Source organism: Sus scrofa, chromosome 3 (genome assembly GCF_054392235.1).
Source record: "Sus scrofa isolate SSC_HxYL_T2T_F1_AM1 chromosome 3, Sscrofa_HxYL_maternal_Yorkshire_Landrace_v2.0, whole genome shotgun sequence".
NCBI classification, from domain to species: domain Eukaryota; kingdom Metazoa; phylum Chordata; class Mammalia; order Artiodactyla; family Suidae; genus Sus; species Sus scrofa.
The window spans coordinates 46504231-46526884 of NC_139385.1; the positions used below are offsets into that span (position 1 = coordinate 46504231).

The 22654-nt window shown below is 46.4% G+C and overlaps 1 protein-coding gene and 1 long non-coding RNA gene across 7 annotated transcripts in view; one reads left to right on the forward strand and one right to left on the reverse strand.

Moving 5' to 3' along the window:
* Positions 1 to 3730: 3730 nt before the first annotated feature.
* Positions 3731 to 6994, reverse strand: LOC146404604 (uncharacterized). The gene is made up of 2 exons (XR_014841072.1): positions 6700 to 6994; positions 3731 to 4879 (listed from the first exon to the last, which is right to left on the reverse strand). It is a non-coding gene; the product is annotated as an uncharacterized LOC146404604 (long non-coding RNA).
* Positions 6995 to 7544: 550 nt separating this feature from the next.
* Positions 7545 to 22654, forward strand: part of MEIOB (meiosis specific with OB-fold) — a 40428-nt gene continuing 25318 nt past the window's right edge. For 4 of the 6 annotated variants that reach the window (XR_014840999.1, XR_014841000.1, XM_085017998.1 and 1 more), the window contains exons 1-5: positions 7545 to 7629; positions 8084 to 8183; positions 8298 to 8453; positions 14132 to 14208; positions 17701 to 17758. Coding sequence is in view for 4 of the 6 variants with exons in the window: in XM_085017998.1 (XP_084874124.1) it covers positions 8093 to 8183; positions 8298 to 8453; positions 14132 to 14208; positions 17701 to 17758 (382 nt within the window). In the remaining 2 variants the exon portion in view is untranslated. The remainder of the gene's footprint in view (positions 7630 to 8083; positions 8184 to 8297; positions 8454 to 14131; positions 14209 to 17700; positions 17759 to 22654) is intronic. The other 2 variants (XM_021086801.2, XM_085018000.1) reach the window with 1 other exon arrangement.

The following is a 22654-nucleotide window of genomic DNA, read 5'->3' on the forward strand; positions in this document are numbered from 1 at the left end:
GGTTTATTTCTGGGTTCTCTGTTCTGTTGCATTGGTCTGTATATCTGTTTTAGTGCCAGTACCACACTGTCTTGATGACTGGAGATTTGTAATGTTGTCTGAAGTCAGGCAGAGTTATGCCTTCTGCTTGGCTTTTGTTCCTCAGCGTTGCTTAGGCAATTCTGGGTCTTTTATGGTTCCATATAAATTTTTGAATTGTTAGTTCTAGTTCTGTGAAAAACATCGTGGGTAATTTGATAGGGATTGCATTTAACCTATAGATTGCTCTCAGCAGTATGGGCATTTTAACATTATTAATTCTTCTAATTTAGGGGCATGGAATATCTTTCCATTTCTTTGAATCCTCTTTAATTTCCTTGATTAATGTTTTATAGTTCGCAGCATATAAGTCTTTTACCTCCTTGGTCAGGTTTATTCCTAGGTATTTAATTTTGGGGGGTGTGATTTTAAAAGGTATTGTATTTTTATATTCCTTCTCTAATATCTCATTGCGAGTATGCAGAACTGCCACCAATTTCTGGATGTTAATTCAGAAATTTTCCATGCCCAGGGCATGTGGAAGTTCCTGGGCCAAGGATTGAACCTGCATCACAGCTGTGACTTGAGCTGCTACAGTGACTATGCCAGATTTTTAACCTGCTGTGCCACAAGAGAGCTCCCATCATGCACAACTTTTTGTGTGGGCATATGTTCCCATTTCTCTTGGAGAGAGAAGCAAGAGTGGAATTGCCGGGTCAGACAGCAACTGTGCGTTGAACTGTTTGCAGGACGGCTGGACTCTTTTCCACGGGAGCTGCACCTTTTCCATCCTACCAGCAGTGCGGGAAGGTTCTGATCTCTCTGCATCCTCCCTGCCAACGCTTGTTAATGTTGTCTCTTAATCCATGGCCATCCTGGGGGCTGTGAAGTTGTATCCTGTTGCGGAGGCTCATTTTCCGTTTTTTTCCTTTTAGGGCCGTACCCGTGGCATAGGGAGGTTCCCAGTCTAGGGGCTGAATTGGAGCTGTAGCCACTGGTCTACACCACAGCCACAGCCATGTGGGATCCGAGCAGCCTCTGCGACCCACCCCACAGCTCAAGGCAACCCTGGATCCTCAACCCACTGGTCGAGGCCAGGGATCAAACCCACATCCTCATGGATACTATGTTGGGTTCTTCACCCCGTGAGCCACAACGGGACCTCCTCATTTTTTCAATTTTTTTTTTTTTTGTCTTTTTGCTATTTCTTTGGGCCGCCCCCGCGGCACATGGAGGTTCCCAGGCCAGGGGTCCAATAGGAGCTGTAGCCACCGGCCTACGCCAGAGCCACAGCAACGCAGGATCCAAGCCGCGTCTGCAACCTACACCACAGCTCACGGCAACGCCGGATCCTTAACCCACTGAGCAAGGGCAGGGACCGAACCCGCAACCTCATGGTTCCCAGTCGGATTCGTTAACCACTGCGCCACAACGGGAACTCCCCATTTTTTCAATTTTAATGACTCCATTGCCTGTGGGCTAGATGGTTCTCATCCATTCCCCATACTACTCCCCAGGCCTTCTCATAACTCCCATTGTTAATATTAGGACTGGGGAGTTCCCATCATGGCTCAGCGGAAGCGAATCTGACTAGCATCCATGAGGACACAGGTTCGATCCCTAGCCTCGCTCAGTGGGTTAAGTTATCCCGGCGTTGCTGTGAGTTGTGGTGCAGGTTTCAGACCCGGCTCGGATCTGGTGTTGCTGTGGCTGTGGTGTATGCTGGTGGCTACGGCTCGGATTGGACCCCCTAGACTGGAAACCTCCATATGCCATGGGTGCGGCCCTAAAAAAAAAAAAAAGTGTGAGGACATCTTTTCGAGGGAAAGAATTTCCTCGTCGATGACCTGTGGTTGTCCCCTTTGTGGAACTTGGTAACATCCAGAGGGTGTTGCTGAGGCTTCAGGGCCCTGCATGGCCCTTTCTGTCTGGGCTCTGACAAGGACGGACGCCGATGCCCCCAGAAAAGCTGTGACAACTCCCTGCTGCTTCTGTGTTGATTTAGGGAAAGTTGAGTTGAACAAGAGAATGTAAGGCCAATTCACCTTGTTTTCATGGCCTGCCTCAGCCAGGATTACCACTTACAGTATTCTGCAACCCATTTTAGTGACCGTTCTCGAGAGAATGTAAGCCTCCGTAATTTCCCATCCGTTATGTCACAGGGATGACTACACCAGCTATGATCTTTACGTGTTTTTAAAAAGGAAGGAGTTCCCTGGTGGCTCAGGGGGTTAAGGATCTGGCGTTGTCACTGCTGTGGCTCTGGTCACAGATGCAACCAAAAAAAAGGAGTGGGGAGGAGGAGTCATGTTCATTTACATTTGACAAGTTGAGTAACTCTTCTAAGATCATTCCAGCAAACTAAGAGAGAACTAGAAGGAACCTGATGCTCCCATCATGGCTCAGCAGTTCGCAAACCCAACTAGCATCCATGAGGACGTGGGTTCGATCCCTGGCCTCGCTCAGGGGGTTAAGGATCCGGTGTTACCATGAACTGTGGTGTAGGTTGCAGACATGGCTCCGATCTGGTGTTTCTGTGGCTGTGGTGTAGGCCGGCAGCTGGAGCTCCAGTTTGAGTGCTAGCCTGGAAACTTCCATATGCTGTAGGTGCGGCCCTAAAAAAGCAAAAAAAAAAAAGTATTTTGCAATTGCGGTTTTCTGTTGCTTCCTTTAGCATTTGCCCAACATGTGAGCAATGCAGATGGGTACTGAGTTCTGAGTAAACCCCTAAACAGGTAAAATAAGCCAAACAAAGACCAAAGCCTGTGAGTTCCCCTGTGGCCTAGCAGTTAAAGATCTGATATTGTCACTGCTATGGCACGGGTTCGATCCGTGGCCTGGGAACTTCCACATGCCTTGGAAGAAGCCAAAACAATTTTTTTTTATGGATAAAAAAGGCTAACCATCACCTGAGCCTTTAGCAAGTAGTAGGAGCAACAACTAAGATCTCAGATTGCAGGTCACCATGACACATGCAATAATGACATAGGTTAGGGAGTCCCGTCATGGTGCTGCGGAAAGAAATCCGACAGGCTTTGATCCAGGCCTTGCTCAGCGGGCCAACGTGCCTGCGGTGTAGGTTGCAGATGAGGCTCGGATCCTGCGTGGCTGTGGCTCTGATTCAACCCCTAACCTGGGAACGTCCATGTGCCACAGGAGTGGCCCTAAAAAACAAACAAACAAACAAACAAAAAGAGAAGCTTGAAATACTGCAAGAATTACCACAATGTGAGACAGCGACAGGAAGTGAGCGCATTCGGTGGGAAAAATGGTGCCCCCAGACTGGCTTGTGGCAGAGTCATCACAAACCTTCAAGCTGGAAATAACGCCGTTTCTGTGAGGCACGATAACCCATGGTGCGTCCCAAGCCCCCCTCCTCACTTTAGTTTACGTCCTGTGGATCAGGCTCTCAGTGGGTTTTCCAGATTCCCTTTGTAGTTCAACCGGGATTTTTTTTTTTTTTTTTCTTTCTAGGGCCGCACCCACAGCCTATGGAGTCCCAGGCTAGGGGTCAAATCAGAGCTACAGCTGCCGGCCTACACCACAGCCACAGCCACAGCCACAGCCAAGCCAGATCCGAGCCACGTGTGCAAACTATACCACAGCTCAGGGCAACGCCGGATCCTTAACCCACTGTGCGAGGCCAGGGATCGAACCCGCAACCTCATGGTTCCTAGTCGGACTTGTTCCTACTACGCCACGACAGGAACTCCTCAACCGGGATTTTTATTTCCGTTCATCGGCAGTGTTTGTTTCCGCTTGCAGTTGCTTTGCTCGTGAAGCAAATGAGGTTTTTGTTGTTTGAACCCCTCGGACTCAAGAAGGGGTCTGTTCTTCCCCACGTCCCGACTCAGGAGTTCGCCTGGCATGTTCCTGGCTTCTCAGCCCTTAGGCTCCAGAGCCGCTTCTGCTTCGTGGTCTCATACGCTCGCTTTCCCAATCAATACTCCTTCAGTTCTCCTGAATCCAGCCCCCAGATGGCCTTTGGACTCTGTCTCTTCCGTTTCTGCCTCTCCGGCGCTCCGCGAGCTCTCCAGCAGCTCCGTTTTGCCCCCGGGCCTGATCTCCACATTGAGCTCTGCACCCCCATCCACGGGTCACTTCACTCCCCTTCTTTAGACAACCTTCTGCAAAACTTTACACCGATATCTGTAAACATCAGTGCATCTACACCCCGTGGAAATGTTGGCTGGTCCCCGGACAGACGGAAGAGTGCGGAGGGAGACCAGGAACTGAGGTGTCAGCATTTCAGCTCTTGGGAGGGATCCTGTCATCAGGGCACGAACTTTAGAACAGTTATTTTGTCCTTGGCTAAATAAAAGGCAGCCTTGGAGGTCATTAAACTGTCAATCTCCCCCTACCGATTAGTAGGTGTAAAGTCATCACTCCGTGTAAAGTCGATCACTCTGTGTCTCCCCTGTCACCCTTTTGTGGCATGCCTCTAGTGGTGTGTGACAGCTGGCATGCTTCGGGGAGGGGACGGGTGTAGCCTCATGCCCTTTCTTTAGCCAGATACACAGGCCATTTCAGTGGGGACCTTTGTTCACGTGGCTTCTCCATCGAGTGGCAAGTTTAGCATCCCCTGTCCTCGCTTTTGCTCACACCCATCCAAAAGGTATCAACAAGCCAATTCTGTTGTTAAGAACAGAGCGGGTTCACAGAATTTCTATAAGGAATAGAAGAAGTGAATTCTTTATGCGCCGAGGGGGTCCCAATTTCATTATGAATATCCAACAGTCCCCGTCTTTTAGGCTTCTCTTTTGAAGCAGCATGTCATAAGAAACGCCTGTTCTGTACTGGTGAGGCTGACTATGCTTGCTTAATCTTATGTAGCTTTCAGCAAAAATGAATTTACCAGAATCTGAAAAAATGCACACAAACATTTAAAAACGTATTCCCCCAGTAAGGCAAAAATGAAAAAGGCATGCAAACTATTTTTATATCTTTTTTTTCCCTTTAGAATCCACTGAAAATGCCAGTTCATTCTTTTAGAAAGATTAAGATTTTTTTTTTTTTCTCTTTGGGGCCGCACTCACGGCATATGGAAGTTTCCAGGCTGGGAGTGGAATTGGAGCTGCAGCTGCCAGCCTGCACTACATCCACAGCAACACGGGATCCGAGCTGCACGTGCGACCTACACCACAGCTCAACAGGCAACACTGGATCCTTAACCCACTGAGGGAGGCCAGGGATCGAACCCATATCCTCACGGGTACTAGTCAGATCCGTTTCCCATGTGCCACAACGGGAACTCCAAGATATGTTCTTTTAAAGACAATGACTGGAAAGGAATATGGAAAACATTTTAAAGCTTTCACTGTTCAATTTTATTTTAATTTTTGTCTTTTTAGGGCTGCTGTGGCATATGGAGGTTCCCAGGCTAGGGGTCGAATCAGAGCTACAGCCGCTGGCCTACACCACAGCCACAGGAATGCCAGATCCAAGCCTCATCTGCAACCTACCAACAACTCACGGCAACGCCAGATCCTTAACCCACTGTGCGAGGCCGGAGATTGAACCCGTGTCCTCATGGATACTAGTCGGGTGTGTTACTGCTGAGCCAGGACGGGAACTCCCACTATTAAATTTTAAATGGTGAAAATGCGGGTAGTTTATTTTGCTTCCACTATTATTTGGGAAATTACAAAGTAACAAAGGATGAAAAATAACTATGTTTTGATACCAATGTAAGACTTGCCCCTGATGTTGTATTTTTCTTTTGTAGTGTATGGTTGTGTAATAAGTACCAAAGTGGATTTTCCTTTTAAAGAAAGAAGCTCAATAATTTAAACAATGCTATGTGTGGATAGCAGTTGGTAACAATTTTTTTTTTTTTTTGGTCTTTTGTTGTCCTTTTAGGGCCGCACCCGCGACATGTGGAGGTTCCCAGGCTAGAGGTCTAATTGGAGCTGCTGCTGCAGGTCGACGCCAGAGCCCCAGCCACGCCAGATCAGAGCCGCATCTTCAACCTACACTACAGCTCACGGCAGCGCTGGATCCTTAACCCACTGAGCAAAGCCAGGGATTGAACCCGCAACCTCATGATTCCTACTCGGATTCCTTTCTGCTGCGCCACGAGGGGAACTCCAGTTGGTAACAAATTTAAAGAATTTAGTTTTGGGATCTTATTTGCCCCTGATTAGTACTATTATGAACAAAAATTGTAAGTCATTAGATTAAAAAGATTTGCAGATGGTAGTAATTAAAACGCTGGCAAGTGTTTTGTCAGGTTTACCTAAGTCCAATATTTAGCACATCAAATTATACACACAGCGTATATCTCTGTGCGGGAAATGATATAAACATCGGGAAAATAGCATTATGGATCGAGCAACCTGGCCTACTTCACACTCCCCAAGAGATGACCCACGAGGGTCTGCATCCAGCACCACTCCCCTTCTAAACGTCTAATCAGCTCCCCTTCTAAAAGCCTCATCAGCAATCATGAACCCTTTTTTCAAAGCTTTTTAATTTTTGCATTATTTTAGCAGCACCTGTGGCATGTGGAATTTCCCAGCCCAGGGATCAAACCCGCGCCAGAGCAGCAACCAGTGACAACGCCGGATCCTCCCGCTTAGCCATGAGAGAACTCCGCAGTCTCCCTTGTCCCACGCACTCTTCTTTCAATTGAGATACAGCATCAGATGCTGTATAAAAAAAAGTACAGAGAGGCTACTACACCTGATCCACTTTTCCCCAGTCAGAACTTCTTCCGAGATCACAATCAAGTTACTGAGGCAGACACACCCAGTCTTTTTCAGATTTCCCCGGTTTCTCGTCTGTGTGTGTATTCAGCTGCTGCACTTTCCGCTGCATTTCTGCCGTGTTTCAGCGGAAAAGATCCCAAGCATCTTGCTTGGCGCCCGGGTCTTAGCACCCCGGACTCCCACCCCGGACGGCCCTCGAGTCTGAAGGACCAGCTCGCCCCCAGTCTCCCCAAAGCCACGCTCCTCAAGACCTGGACTTGAGAGGGACTGGAAGGAACGGGGCAGGGCCCAAGTCGGAATCAGGGCGCGGGGGCGGAACGTAGGGCGGGAGTGGGTGGAGTCGAAGGGGGGCACAGAGTCAGGGAGTGGGTAGGGTCGGAGGTCGGGGGCGGGACAGAGTCGGCGTGGGTGGAGCCAAGGGTCGAGGGGTGGAGCAGCAGGCCGTGGGTGGAGTCGGAGGTCAGGGACCGGGACAGAGTAAGGGGGTGGGTGGAGCCAGAGGTTGGGGGCGGGACAGACTCGGGGCTAGGATGGAGTGGGGTCTAGGAGTGGGCAGTCAGGCCGTGGGTGGAGTCAGAGGTTTGGGGGCGGGGCAGAGTCGGCGTGGGTGGAGTCGCAGGTCGAGGGGTGGGGGCAGTCAAGCTGTGGGTGGAGTCGGAGGTCAGGGGCGGGACAGAGGCCGTGGGTGGAGCCGGAGATTAGGGGGCGGGGCAGTCAGACCATGGGTGGAGTCGGAGGTCAGGGGGCGGGACAGAGTCAGGGTGGGGGTGGAGGCGGGGCGGGGGCGCGGCCTGCGCTAACGGTCGCTCGGTGGGCCTCACTGGGCGGTGGTCTCCTCTGGCTGTGGGCCGCGCGTTCTGTGGAGAAACAGCCGAACTCAGGCGGGCAGGCGGGTGGAGCCTGTGTAAGCGGGCCGCTCTCGGGGCGCGAGGAGCGTCTGAGTTGGGACGGCGCTCCGGGGAGCTGCCCGCGAGGGCGCTTGACGTGAAGTCGGGGAGCGGCGGGCAGCGGGCTCTCGTCCCTCCCCAGGGCGGGCCTCTGGGCCGGGGCTTCCGTGGCGGGGGCGGCCTTCCCTCCCGGCTGCCCGCGGGCTCGGCGGGTAGTGGCTGAGGCGAGGCCCGCCCGCATCCCGGCCGCCGGTCCGGAGCTCGCTGGGGCCGCCGGGGTCTCCGGAAGCGGGGGGCCGCCGGCGGGTTGGGGTGCGTGGACACGCCCAGGTGCGAAGTGGGCCGACAACGGCCGCTTCCAGTTCGAATCCGGGGGCGGAGTCCCGTGGGGACACGGACAGCTCTGGGGGGTGTGGACGCCGGTGTAGACGCGCAGGTGTGATCCATGCGGAATGTACCCTCGTCCTGCAGGGACTCAACATGAATCCGGGCCGGAGACTGCTCTTAGCTTCCGCGGGGGCCGAGGCTGGTGCTGGACGTTCTGTGGGCGGACAGACGCGCAGGGACACGGGTAGGCGCTTCCAGGAGCCTTCGGAGCAAACCCCCGACCCGGGCCCAGCCCACCTCCCCTCTCCCCCCTTGGCAGCTGGGCTGTGTACCGTCCTTAGAGATTTGCCTTCCGCAGAATGTCACGGAGTTGGAATCATTTTAAAAGACGGGGTGAGCGGGGAGAGTCGCATTTCACGCGGGGTGTGCAGTTCCTGTTTGCCCGGTGCCCGACGTCTCATCCCTAAGGCGCAACCGTGTGAGACGGGCAGGAAGTTACAAACTATGGGAAATGGTATCTGAATGCAAAATATGCATCTTTCTGTCTCTCTGTCTGTCTGTCTGTCTCCATGCCGGGGAGATGTCCAGTGTGATGGCCCGTGGGCCAGTTTTCTTATGGACAACCCCAGAGTGTTTGGAAGTCAGCTAGAATTTCAAAATGCAGAAAACTTGCCAAGTTCCCACTGAAGCCATAAACGAAGAACTACCCTTCTGAAATGGATTTATAAAGATAATTGACCAACTGTTCCCCTCTAAGGGAGAAAATGACCAATTTTGTCTGAGTGTGGCATTCTCCTGTGGCTCAGGGAGTGAAGGATCTGGGATTGTCACTGCTCAGGTTTAGTCTCTGGCCTGGGGACTTTCACATGCTGTGGGCGCAGCCAAAAAGGAAAAAAAAAAAAAAAAAGCTTTGGTTTGTGATGGAAGTTTGGGGGAAATTCCATGTACAGCAATGACTGCATAAAGAGTACTTCTTTGTTGCAGCCCCAGCACAGGTCTGTAGAATAAAATAGGAAATTGTAGGACCATCATTGCTTAGCTCTCTGGAAGTCCTGTTTATTTAGAATAGCAGGATGTAAACTGTATTGATTTCTAGAATTTAAATGCTGGATGGAAATGTAAAATTAGCTGGAAACTAAAATTCTATTTATTCAAAAGATTGTACAATTAACAGTATTATTCTCAAATTACAAATCAGGTTGATTTATGCCATTAATTTAGTCAGCAAATAATCAGCAGCTGCTCTGCATGAGGCACTAACTAGGCACTGTGGGGAGACCATGGGGGCAAGATATGGCACAGCCCTGTGTCACAGACCCCACCCTGTAATGAGGGAGAAAGACAGCACCCCCGTGACAGTTAGGAGTGCAGGCTGGGGGACACTTGAAAGAGGAGAAAAGCACGAAAGTTTTCTCTTTGAGACCCAGCGAATGCTGAAGGTCCCGTCTCGTGAGGCTCCCGAGGGTGGGATTGGCCGGAGGAAGAGGGAGCCGGGTGTGCCAGGCCCAGGTTCCACTGAGGAAGGAGGGCGGCCAGGTGTCTGGAGAGTGCTTATCAAGGGGAGGGGGAGTGGCGGGACGTGAGGAAGAGATGGGCAGAGGCCTGATCAGCTGGGCCTTGAAAAGGCTGCAGCAGAGTTTGGATTTACTTGTGTGCAGCTGGGGAGAGTTTTAAGTACGAGACAATCTGAATTTTTAAAGAATTCTCAGTTGTGTGGACAAGAGGTAAAGGAGGCAAAAGTTGAAGCGGAGAGAGGTCAGGTCTGGAGATGGGGGGCAGTGATCCCGTTCAAGAGATGATTAGGAGGGAGGCTTGGCAGCACTTGGCGAGGATTGTTCTGGGTCTGGGCAGTGAACAGGAGATGTTCATGGTGACGGAGTGGATGGTGATGGAATCCTCTGATGGCAAAGTCTCCAGAGCTCCAGGGTACCAGTGCGGGACTTGGCAGCTAGGCCCCCATGAGTAACTGTTGTACTGACAGGAAAGGAAAGCAGACACAGGTGCACGTGCATGTACACAAACACAAACACGCATGCACACCCTTCCTGGAAAAAAGTCAGCAAGTTTATGACAATTGCACCTTTACCGCTCTGCTCTCAGCTCCTCCATCCCAGGCCTCAAACTGACTAACTCTGGCTGCTCAGAAGTTGAGACCATGGCTTTAGAGTCAGAAAGTTGGTAGCATTTGCCCTAAGGGTCTGACTGACACCCTCAGCTGACCATTGGGCCAGCTGCCTTCTCAGAGCCAGCAGCTAACAGTGCTTCCTCCCACTCTGGGTCCAGAGTCCCCTTCTCTTGTGCCAGAGCCACACCCAGAGTGAGGACCAAGCAATGCAGCTTTGTCCTCTGGAGGGAAGCTCCAGCAAGTAGGCGCTTGAGGGGCTTGGGCCCTACCACATCCTCTGAAACCTAGACCAAGGGACCAGGAGGGTCTGGGAGGAACGGGCCAGGTCAGGCCAGGCTCTGGTCCAAGCAGGAGGAGGCCTCAGAACTCAGGGAAGAGAATTTGGGAGCGCAGGGTCGAGGGGTCGTCAGAGAAGGTCACGGTGTATCTAGGGTCTGTAGTATAGGGCCAGGCTCATAACAGGCACTCCCTGTGACACTGCCACCATGTCACCCTAACGGACTAGTTCCAGTACCACCTCCTCTCTCCGTCACCCTGGTGAAGGATCTGGGTTGTAAAATTGAGGCTGCAGACATCTAGTCCCACATCCGGCCCTCTGTTTCCCTTGCTCCTCTCTGAGGCTCTGAGGAGGTCTTGCTGTTGATCCAGTCTAAATGTAATAGTTTGCATCTAGGTCCCGTCCCCATCCTAATTCAGGGCCTGATACATATCAGACACTAAACCCACAAGTGTGAAATGAATAAACTATGTATAGAACCAGGTAAATGCCGAACTCTAGATGAGGAATAACAGCCTTGGGCTGAGGAGATGCCATTGGAGAAAAGGAGACATATGCTTAAAATACCTTTGGAAAGTAGAAGGGATGGTAGTTGCTGCTGTGTCGTGTAATCTCTATCACATACTGAGCTCTTTATTTCATGTCAGTTTTGTATTTCTCAAAAATTCATGTAGAGAAGCAAGTTGTTGGGGGTTTTTTGGTAGATAGACTAAAATATATCACCGTATATTTTGAATAAGAGTAGAAAGTGAAGGAACTTCAGAGAGTTCATGTGCTAGCCCCTAAGTGGATAGGCAAACTACCAAGAGATGTTAAGGCGTAAAAATTTGGAGAACTCACTTAATGGGTAGGTAGATGGTATTTTTATGCAAAATCTGGCTACTGAATAATTAATTTATCCTTTCCATCCCCAAGCGTCTAGCACTTCATAGGCTCTCAGTAAAAGTTTGTCGAGTAGATGGATGAATGAATGAATCTGTCAGGGTTTGGCAGGTATTGCAGAGACTGAAATTCCGTAGTGAGCCAGATCAGCCTAGGGCAAATACTGAGTAGGACATTACCAGTGCGTAATTCTGGTTGTTTATTCGGGCGTGAGTGCAGGAACTATTACACTGGCTAAAAAGGAAAAGCAGAGTTCTTATCTGTCAGGCCCCTCTGAACACCTTATGTAGGTGCCTTATGTAGGTACATAAGGCGCCTAGGCACTTTCTGAACATGATTCTGAATTCTCACAGCAACTCTGAAAGGTGGATATTATCCGTACTTTATGGATGAGGAAATTAAATCTCAGTAATGGCAAAACATTTGACTACAAACTGTTGTGGTCTCTGCATATGGGTGGAAAAAGAATTTTCCAGATTTAAAAAAGGAAGGTATAGAAAAGACAAGTTTCTTGAGTCAAGAGACACTGTTAACATAGTGGGCCAGCTTCCTGCTAATCAGGGAGAGCCGACTCTGGGCCCAAGGTCGTGTCTGTTTTTATAGCCTGAAGACGAAGAAGTGCGAGAAGTGGTCTTGCCATACACCTGCTGACCTGCTGGTTGGTTGGGGATGGACGGGGTCTTCTGATACACTTGCTGGTTGGCTGGGGGCATGTGTTGCCCCTGTGGGGGGGTAAGGAGTGGACTACGTACCTTTTCTAGTGGGGGGCAGGAAGGCGTGGGCCAGGTTGCTGGGGTGGAGAGGTCCTTAGGGGCATGGTAACGATTACAGTGAGACAGGCGGGATTAGATAAGGGTCTGGAAGTTCTTATCTCAGCTGGAGGCGTTTTGGTTTTCTCTCCTTGGAGAAGCCTTAAAGTCCCACACCTAGTGGCACTGAAATTCAGAAGCCTTGTTGACTGACCCCACAGTCATCCTGAAACTCATGTTATGGCGCATGTCTTGAAAGTGAAGCCTGCAGGTGAGTGTGTTCACTGGTAAAGAGTGTGGGGTGAAATTGGGTAAATCTGCTGGTTTGGTATAGTTGACAGTTGTTACTACACTGAAACCTTTTCTAGTGATGATACTGAGGGACAAGACACCATTTCATTTATTTGATATTTATTGAGTGCTTTTTAGATGTAGGGTAGCATTGAAAGGTACACAAAAAATATGTAAGTTGCCACCTCTGCCCTCCTGGAGCTTACCACCCAGAGGTGAGGTGGTAAGATAGCCCCACATGCAATGCAATGAAATGCATGATTTGAGGTATTTACAATAGAGTTTTGCTATGTTTTTAAAAGTACGCCTTATAGGAGTTCCCGTCGTGGCGCAGTGGTTAACGAATCCGACTAGGAACCATGAGGTTGCGGGTTCGATCCCTGCCCTTGCTCAGTGGGTTAACGATCCGGCGTTGTCGGGAGCTGTGGTGTAGGTTGCAGACGCGGCTCGGATCCTGTGTTGCTGTGGCTCTGGTGTAGGCTGGTAGCTACAGCTCCGATTGGACCCCTAGCCTGGGAACCTCCATATGCCGTGGGAGCGGCCCAAAGAAATAGCCAAAAAAAAAAAAAAAAAAAAAAAGACAATAAATTAGACATTTACAAAACATTTAAAAAAAATAAAAAAAATAAAAGTACGCCTTATAATAATAAATATTTATTATTTTAGTTTTTTTTCCTTTTTATGGCTGCACCTGCGGCATATGCAAGTTCCCAGGCCAGAAGTCGAATAGGAGCTGCAGCTGTGGCCCATGTCAAAACTTGTGGCAACACTGGATCCTTAACCTGGTGAGTGAGGCTAAGAATTGAACCTGTACCCTCACGGAGATGTCAGGTCCTTAACCTGCTGAGCTACAACAGGAATTCCCATAGTAATAAATATTTAAATCTGCCAATGTCCCATTGAATCACCTTTCATCTGAAACTAAATTTGCAGGGTGCTCAAACATTGCTAAATTATTTTTTAAAAAAGGGAAAGTTAAAAATTGAAGCCTAATTTATCATTCAAAACTAAAAAAAAAGTGGGAGTTCCCGTCATAGCGCAGTGGTTAATGAATCTGACTAGGAACCATGAGGTTCCTGCCCTTGCTCAGTGGGTTGACGATCCGGCGTTGCCGTGAGCTGTGGTGTAGGTTGCAGACGCGGCTCGGATCCTCCGTTGCTGTGGTTCTGGTGTAGGCCGGTGGCTACAGCTCCGATTGGACCCCTAGCCTGGGAACCTCCATATGCCGCGGGAGCGGCCCAAGAAACAAGAAATAGCAACAACAACAACAAAAAGACAAAAAATAAAAAAATAAAAAAAAAACAACAAAAAAAACCAAAAAAAAAAAACAATCCGACTAAGAACCGTGAGGTTGCGGGTTCGATCCTTGGCCTTGCTCAGTGGGTTAAGGATCTGGCGTTGCTGTGAGCTGTGGCGTAGGTCGCAGACGCAGCTCAGATTCCACGTTGCTGTGGCTGTGGTGTAGGCCTGCGGCTACAGCTCCGATTCTACCCCTAGTCTGGGGACCTCCATATGCCTTGGGAGCGGCCATAGAAAAGGCAAAAAGACAAAAAAAAAGAAAAAAAGAATCCGACTGCAGTGGCTTGGGTCACTGTGAAGCAGTGGGTTCCATCCCAGGCCTGGCAGTGAAAGGATCCAGTGTTTCTGCAGCTGCTGTGATGTATGTTGCAATTGTGGCTCAGATTCAGTCCTTGGCCTGGGAACTTTGGTACGCTGCAGCTACAGTCATAAAATTAAAAAAGTTTTTCTGAAAGAATAAAGTATCTAGTAGGTTCCTAAATAAGTTATTTTTTCAATCTTGGATTTTTTCAAGGTTATTTCAATTATTTAATTTATACCTTTGAATGATTATATTTTCTAAAATGCAGATCGAATAATGGCCAACTCCATTGTATCAAAGAACTTCACTGCACTTTCAGATCTGCATCCAAATATGGCTAATCTGGTAGGTTTCAGAGGTGTAGAGAGAGGTTCAGCTGTTTTCTAATGAAACTTTAGGTGGTAATATTACATTATGTCAACATTATTGCTTCATTCAACAGGTCCTTGTATAATTAACAAGTATACAGATAACTCATTGCATTAGTGTGATTGTTAGGTATTAAGCACTCCTAAACTTCTTCTTATTTGAGCCAGCTAAATGAAAATTAGTCTTTCTTTTGTCTACAGAGTAGGAGATTGTAGATATGACTAGAGGTTGTTAAAAGTGATCAAAAGTTTGTTTTTTTTAAATTAAAGATAGTCGATTTACAATGTTGTACCAATTTCTGCTGTATAGCAAAGTGACTCAGTCATACATATATATCTATATATTTATACTGTTTTTTTTAGGGCCATATCCATGGCACATGGAAGTTCTCAGCCAGGGGTTGAATTGGAGCTGCAGCTGCTGGCCTGTGCCACAGCCACAGTAACACCAGATCTGACCTGCCTCTGTGACCCACACCACAGCTCATAGCAATACCAGATCCTTAGCCCACTGAGTGGGGCCAGGAATCAAACCCCCATCCCCATGGATACTATTTGGGTTTGTTACTGCTGAGCCATAGTGGGAATTCCTATATTTATATTATTGTCCATCATAATTTATCCCAGGAGATTGAATATAGTTCCTGTTGTTTATCCATTCTAAATGTAATAGTTTGCATCTACTAACCCCAAATTCCCAGTCTGTCCCACTCCCCTGCCCCCCACCCCGGCAACCACAAGTCTTTTCTCTATGTCTGTGTGTCTGTTTTTGTTTTATAGTTAGGTTCATTTGTGCCATATTTTAGATTCCACATGTAAGTGATATCGTATGGTATTTGTCTTTCTCTTTCTGACTTCACTTAGTATGATAATCTCTGGCTGTATCCATGTTGCTGCAAATGGTATGATTTTGTTCTTTACAGCTAAGTAGTAGTCCATTGTATAAATGTACCACTTCGTCTTAAAATCCATCTGTTGGGAATTCCCATAATGGCTCAGTGGAAGCTAATCTGACTAGTATCTATGAGGACGCAGGTTTGGTCTCTGGCTTCGCTCAGTGGGTTAAGGATCTGGTGTTGACGTGAGCTGTGGTTTAGGTTGTGGACGCAGCTTGGATTCTGCATTGCTGTGGTGTAGGCTGGCAGCTGTAGCTCTGATTCAGCCCCTAGCCTGGGAACTTCCATATGCTGTGGATGCAGCCCTAACCACCCCCCCACCCCGCGCGCAAAATTCATCTCTTGATAGACAATTTAGGTTATTTCCATGTCTTGACTAAAAGTTTATTTGTATTATTTTAATATTTAATAGCCACTCAAATTTAGCACTGTAAAATTAAAACATTTTTGTTCAGGATTATTCATTCTCTAATTGTCCAAGTTACAGACTGAGGTACTTGCCATTATGCTGCTTTTATGACATATAGGTACATTACAAGTGCCTTTCTTACCTTCCTTCGCCCTTCCTCCTTCCTTCCTTCCTTCCTTTCTTTCTTTCTTACTTTCCTTTTTAGGGCCGCACCCACAGCATGTGGAGGTTCCCGGGCTAGCGGTCAAATTAGAGCTGCAGCTGCTGGCCTACAGCCACAGCAATGAGCGATCTAAGCCACAGCTTCAACCTATACCTCAGCTCATGGCAACACTAGATCCCCGACCTGCTGAGCTAGGCCAGGGATTGAATCTGCATCCTCATGGATACTTGTCGGATTCATTTCCTCTGCGCCACAATGAGAACTCCCATAACAAGTGTATTTCTGAAATTTCTGATCATATGAAAATTCATTCTGGGGGTACTGGTTGTAGGGGAATTTGATCATTTCGAATTGCCAAAATCATTATTTATTTAAAAGAAGTTTAGATGCAATTATCTTATAAGATGAAGAAGTTATAATAAAGCAATTATCATACTCCTTTAACTTTCCTGTGTGGAGCAGTCTGCTGTTTACATTTGGAGTTTGCAAACCAGATTTCTTGAAATGCGATACATTTACATGACTTTAGTATTTTGCAATTGAAAGTTTATTAATGTTAAAAATAAGTATTGCCTTTTTTTGAGCTCCCATTGTGGCTCAGCAGGTTAAGAACCCAGTTAATATCCATTAGGATGCAGGTTTGATCCCTAGCCCCTTGCTTAGTGGGTTAAGGATCTGGCGTGTCTACCGGCTGCGGCGCAGGTCACAGATGTGGCTCAGATCCCGAATTGCTGTGGCTGTGGTATAGACCAGCAGCTGTAGCTCCGAATTGACCCCTAGCCTGGGAACTTCCATATGCTGTAGGTGCAGCCCTAAAAAGAAAAAAAAAATTATTGCTGTTTTTTTTTGAAAGTTTAACTATTTGTCAATTGTCTCTTTGGTTAGGAAATTTTACTCAATGTTTCCATTTATTGTTTCCTCAACAAAATTCAGTGAGATCTGAATGCATATGGAATTTAAAGAAATAATAGCAATGTGTATAAATGTAATCAGACTAGCTAGCTAATAGCTCAGCTAAGATGTGGTAGTATTAAAAGCGTGAATGTTCTTTAAAAGTTATAGATTATTGCAAGGTTAAAATCAGTTGCTAGAATTAGTGATAGAAGTTCCCCTTTCAGAAAAAGGTAGTTATTTTTCTTTCTTTCTTTCTTTCTTTTTTTTTTTTTTTTTAAGAGTTGCACCCATGGCATATGGAGGGTCCCAGCTAGGGGTCTAATTGGAACTACAGCTGCCAGCCTACACCAGAGCCATAGCAACTCGGGTTCCGAGCCGCGTCTGCGACCTACACCACACAGCTCACGGCAACGCCGGATCCTTAACCCACTGAGTGAGGCCAGGGATCAAACCCACAACCTCATGGTTACTAGTTGGATTCGTTTCCTCAGCACCACAACGAGAACTCCTATTTCTTAAAACACTTTTAAAATATTTAATTTTTCTTTGTTAGTCACTAAAGAGAACATTAAACATTTTAAGAACATGTTAATGTCTTTAAGGTTTAAGATCTAGGACTTTAGAGTTTAGATTTATTAATAGCAGTATGCAAGTTTTGTTACAGTCTAATTTTTATTACTGTCCAGCTTGTTTGGATTAAGAAGCTAAGCAGTTTTATGTGGATCGTTAGAAAACTCTATATAAAAGAGAGCTTTGAAGACCATGGCAAATTAAATTGTATGACACATGTGCTTTGAATGAATTCAGTAAGGATTGATAGCATAGGGCAGTTACTGTGCTCCACCTAGTGATTGAAAATAAAGTAGAAACACACTAAGTATTAAATGATTGTAATAGCAGTTAACTGTCTTATTACTTTGTGCTATTTCCTGTAGAATCTAACATTTATGAAATTCTTTTAGATGTTTGTCTGGAATAAAGACATTTAAATGATTCCTACTAAAAAATGTTTGTTAGAGCCAGTAAAATATATCAAGTCCATGAAATTAAATTTACCATCTACATCTGTGTTTAATATTTGTCTTCTATAACCTTTTTGTTTTTCAGAAAATAATCGGCATAGTTATTGGAAAAACAGATGTCAAAGGCTTTCCAGACAGAAAAAGCTGAGTTCTATTTAACTCTTTGCTTCACTTTTCATCAACTATGGCTTATGACTACAACAAAATATATTTAAGTGATTAAATTTCTCATGCCTTTTTAACTCCTTAAGAGCAATGGCCATGTTTGCTGTTGCATGGTAAAGTACTCAATGGCATTAAAATCATTTTAATGATTTTATTTGCTGTTTCTCAAACATAATTTTAACGGCTGTGTAATAGTACTAAGAGAGCTAGGTAAACTGGTCAGCTCGTTACTGTGCATTGGCGTGTGTCTACTGAGCACCTCAGCTCTGTAAGACCCAGGGTAAAGGTCTCATCATCCCCAGAGATCAGAGTATCATATCGGGAGGACAGGCTTGGAGCTCGCTTGCCTGGGCTCAGTCACTGTGTCATCTGAGATCTGTCCCAGGTACAGCTGTGAAATCGGGGGAGATAAAGCTGGATGGGAATTAAATAAAGCTCATAAGGGTAAGGGTGTGTGACACACAGTAAGAACTCCATATTGACTGTCAACATCAGCCTCAGAGCTGCCAGTGCACAGGTAAACCTCACAGAAGACGGAGTGGCAGGGACGAGGGTTCTCCAGCAGGGATGTGTTGTGACAGTGTCGAGCGAGAGACGAGTGGCAGCAGCATCTATGTATTTACTCAAACAGCCCGACAATTTAGTGAAGAAAATCGTCTTTCGTATCTGGAAAATACAGTGGTTCATACAAGCAACTGAACAAGAGTTTTAGGACTACGGGAGTTCCTGTCATGGCGCAGTGGAAACGAATCCAACTAGGAACCATGAGGTTGCGGGTTCGATCCCTGGCCTTGCTCAGTGGGTTAAGGATCCGGCGTTGCTGTGAGCTGAGGTGTAGGTTGCAGATGAGCCTTGGATCCTGAGTTGCTGTGGCTCTGGCGTAGGCCGGCGGCTGCAGCTCCGATTCGACCCGTAGCCTGGGAACCTCCATATGCTGTGGGAGCGGCCCAAGAAATGGCAAAAAGACAAAAAAAAAAAAAAAAAAAAGAAAAAAAAAAAAAGAGTTTAGGACTACGGAAACATAATTCGAAATGAAAATTGGACTTTAAAAATCAATTGACCTTCACACTTCTGGAGTTTACCCTCAGAGATACCATATAAAATGCCAGAAGTAGCAAGTGGCTATTATTAGCTTTTAAAGTGTCAGTGCTTTTTATTAAAGGGTTAAGTGTTTGGGCACAGCTTGAGGGAATCAGAGCTCTAGTCCGCCAGGCAATAATTTTGACAGGAGATTTATTAGAATCACCTGAGTAATTGTGGCTCTGTTAATTGACTCATGGTAGAGTGATAGGCTTTTTTGTTTTTGTCTTATTTTATATATTTTGTTGTCATTTTTGAGGTAAGTAACAAAGATGTCATCTCCCACTCATACGCACTTGTCTCTTTACTTTCCTTCACCATAATTTAGATCAGAATTATCATTTGAATAGGTTAAAAAGTTCTGCATATGTTTTGTAAGCTGTAAAAGGAATAATTTAAAATATGCAAATTAGAAAAATGTCATACTTAATATTTGCTAAAACTACAGTGATGAAATACAATGTTCACCTATCAGACTGTGCAGGTAAGGGACCATTTCTGTAACATTTGACTACTTTTTTTATAATTACATGTACAGTATTCCTTTTTTGGAGATGTGCTTCCTGGCTTTAACCCACTGTGAGGGGCCAGAGATAGAACCTGCACCTCAGCAGTGACCTGAGCTGCCACAGAGACAATGCCAGATCCTTAAACTGCTGTGCCACAGCGGGAATTCCTGTATTACTTTCTTTTTTTTTTTTTTTTGTCTTTTTGCCATTTCTTGGGCCGTTCCCACAGCATATGGAGGTTCCCAGGCTAGGGGTCCAATCGGAGCTGTAGCTACCAGCCTACACCAGAGCCACAGCAACACGGGATCCGAGCCGCGTCTGCAACCTACACCAAAGCTCACGGCAACGCCGGATCCTTAACCCACTAAGCAAGGGCAGGGACCCAACCCGCAACCTCATGGTTCCTGGTCGGATTCATTAACCACTGAGCCACGACGGGAACTCCTACTTTCTAAAATTTTTATGTAATTGATGTATAGTTGATACATAATATTGTGTAAGTTACAGGAGTTCTCACTGTGGCTCAGCAGATTAAGAGCCTTACGTAGTCTCCGTGAAGATAGAGGTTTGATCCCTGGCCTCGCTCAGTGGGTTAAGGATCTAGGGGTGCTGCAAGCTGTGGTGTTAATTCACAGGTACAGCTTGGCTCTGGTGTTGCTGTTGCTGGGGTGTAGGCCCCAGCTTGGGAACTTCCATGTGCTCCATGTGTGGCCCTACAAAGCAAAAAAGCAAAAAAGGAGTTCCCATCGTGGCGCAACGGAAACGAAACCAACTAGGAACCATGAGGTTGCGGGTTTGATTCCCTGGCTTTGCGCTTTGGGTGAAGGATCCTGCATTGCCTTGAGCTGTGGTGTAGGTCACAGATGCGGCTCAGATCTCGAGTTGCTGTGGCTGTGGCATAGGCTGGCAGCGACAGCTCTGATTGGACCCCTAGCCTGGGAACCTCCATATGCCGCCATGGCCCTAATAAGACAGAACGCAATTTTTAAAGTTTATATCCCATTTATAGTTATTATAAAATATTTGCTATATTCTCTGTGTTGTATTTATCCCTGTAGCTTATTTTATACCTAATAGTTTGTACCTCTTGTTGCCCTCCCTTTGGTAACCACTAGTTTGTTCTCTGTATCTGTCTGCTTGTTTTTTGTTATATCCACTAGTTTGTTGTATTTTTTAGATTCCTCATATAAGTGATATCATGTAGTTTTTGTCTTTCCTGTATAACTTATTTCACTTAGTGTAATGCCCTCCAAGTCTATCCATGCGGATGTAGATGGCAAAAAAATCCTTTTTTATAGCCAAGTAATATTCCTGTGTGTGTGTGTGTGTGTGAGTATCACATCTTCTTTATCCATTCATTTATTTTTTGGTTTTGGGTTTTTTTTTTTTTTTTTTTTTGGTTTTTTTAGGGCCGCACCCACAACATATGGAGGTTCCCAGGCTAGGGGTTGAATCAGAGCTGTAGCCACTGGCCTGTGCCACAGCCACAGCAACGCAGGATCCAAGCTCCGTCTGTGACCTACACCATGGCAATGTGGGATCCTTAACCCACTGAGCGAGGCCAGGGATTGAACCCATGTCCTCTTGCTGGATTTGTTGATGGATGCTTAAGTTGCTTGCACGTCTTGGCTATTGTAAATAATGCTGCTGTGAACATCGGGTTGCATGTATCTTTTCAAATTGGTGTTTTGCTTTTTTCCTATATATACCCAGAAGTAGAATTGCTGGGCCATATGGGAGTTCGATTTTCATTTTTTTGAGAAACCTTGATACCGTTTTCAGTGGCGGCTGTATTCGTTTACATTCCCACGGACAGTGCACAAAGGTTCCCTTTCTCCACATCCTCGCTAACATTTGCTGTCTGTGATCTTTTTGAAAATCTGAGGTGACACCAAGTTGGTTTTGATTTGCACTTCCCTGGTGATGAGCACAATATCGAGCAACTTTCCACGTGCCTGTTTGTCAGCTGCATTTCCTCTTTGAAAAAATACCTATTCAGTTCTTCTGCCTCTTTTTTTATTTTTCCTTTTCAGGACCGCACATGCAGCAGATGAAAGTTCCCAGGCCAGGGGTCGAATCAGAGCTGCAGCTGCTGGCCTCCACCACAGCCACAGCGATGCAGGATCCGACCTACACCACAGGTCACTGCAGCACCGGATCCTTAACCCACTGAGCAAGGCCAGGAATCAAACCCACATTCTCATGGATACGAGTCAGGTTCTTAACCCACTGAGCTACAACAGAAACAGCTCCTGCCCATTTTTTGATCAGGTGGTTTGTTTTTTGATGCTGAGTTAGTTGTATGAGCTATCTATCTATATATTTGTATTAGCTATTAACCCCTTATCAGTCATATCTTTTACAAATAATTTCTCACATTCGGTAGGTGATTTTTCATTTTGTTGATGGTTTTCTTTGTTGTGCAAAAACTTAATTGGGTTCCATTTGTTTATTTTTGCTTTTATTTCCTTTTTTTTAGGAGATAGAACCACTAAAATATTGCCACGACCTATGTCAGAGAGTGTTCTCCCTATTTTTTTCTTCTCTAAGAGGTTTTTGGTATCTGGTCTTACATTTAGGTCCTTAATCCGTTTAAAGTCTATTTTTCCGTAGGATATTAGCGAATATTCTAATATAACATAGCGCTGTCTGGTGTCCCAGCACCACTTGTTGAAGAGGTGGTCTTTGTTGCATATTTTTGCCTCCGTTGTTGATGAATTGATCATAGTAAGTGGGTTTATTTCTGGGCTTTCTGTTCTCTTCCATTGATCCATGCGTCTGTTTTTTGTGCTAGTACCGTAGCTGGTACCTCATGGTTCCCAGTCGGATTCATTTCCGCTGCGCCACGACAGGAACTCCTGTATTACTTTTTTTTTTTTTTTTTGTCTTTTTGCTATTTCTTTGGGCCGCTCCCGCGGCATATGGAGATTCCCAGGCTAGGGGTCGAATCGGAGCCGTAGCCACCGGCCTACGCCAGAGCCACAGCAACGCGGGATCTGAGCCGCGTCTGCAACCTACACCACAGCTCACAGCAACGCCAGATCGTTAACCCACTGAGCAAGGGCAGGGACCGAACCTGCAACCTCATGGTTCCCAGTCGGATTCGTTAACCACTGTGCCACGACGGGAACTCCTGTATTACTTTTTTAATTAGCAAAAGCAATAAAGAAATTTTATTTTGGGAAGAAAAGTACTTGCTGACCCCTAGTGGTGTCTTTTAATAGAGCACATTTATTCAATTTGAAATAATTTAGATCTGAATTATGACGTAGTTTATAACAATAG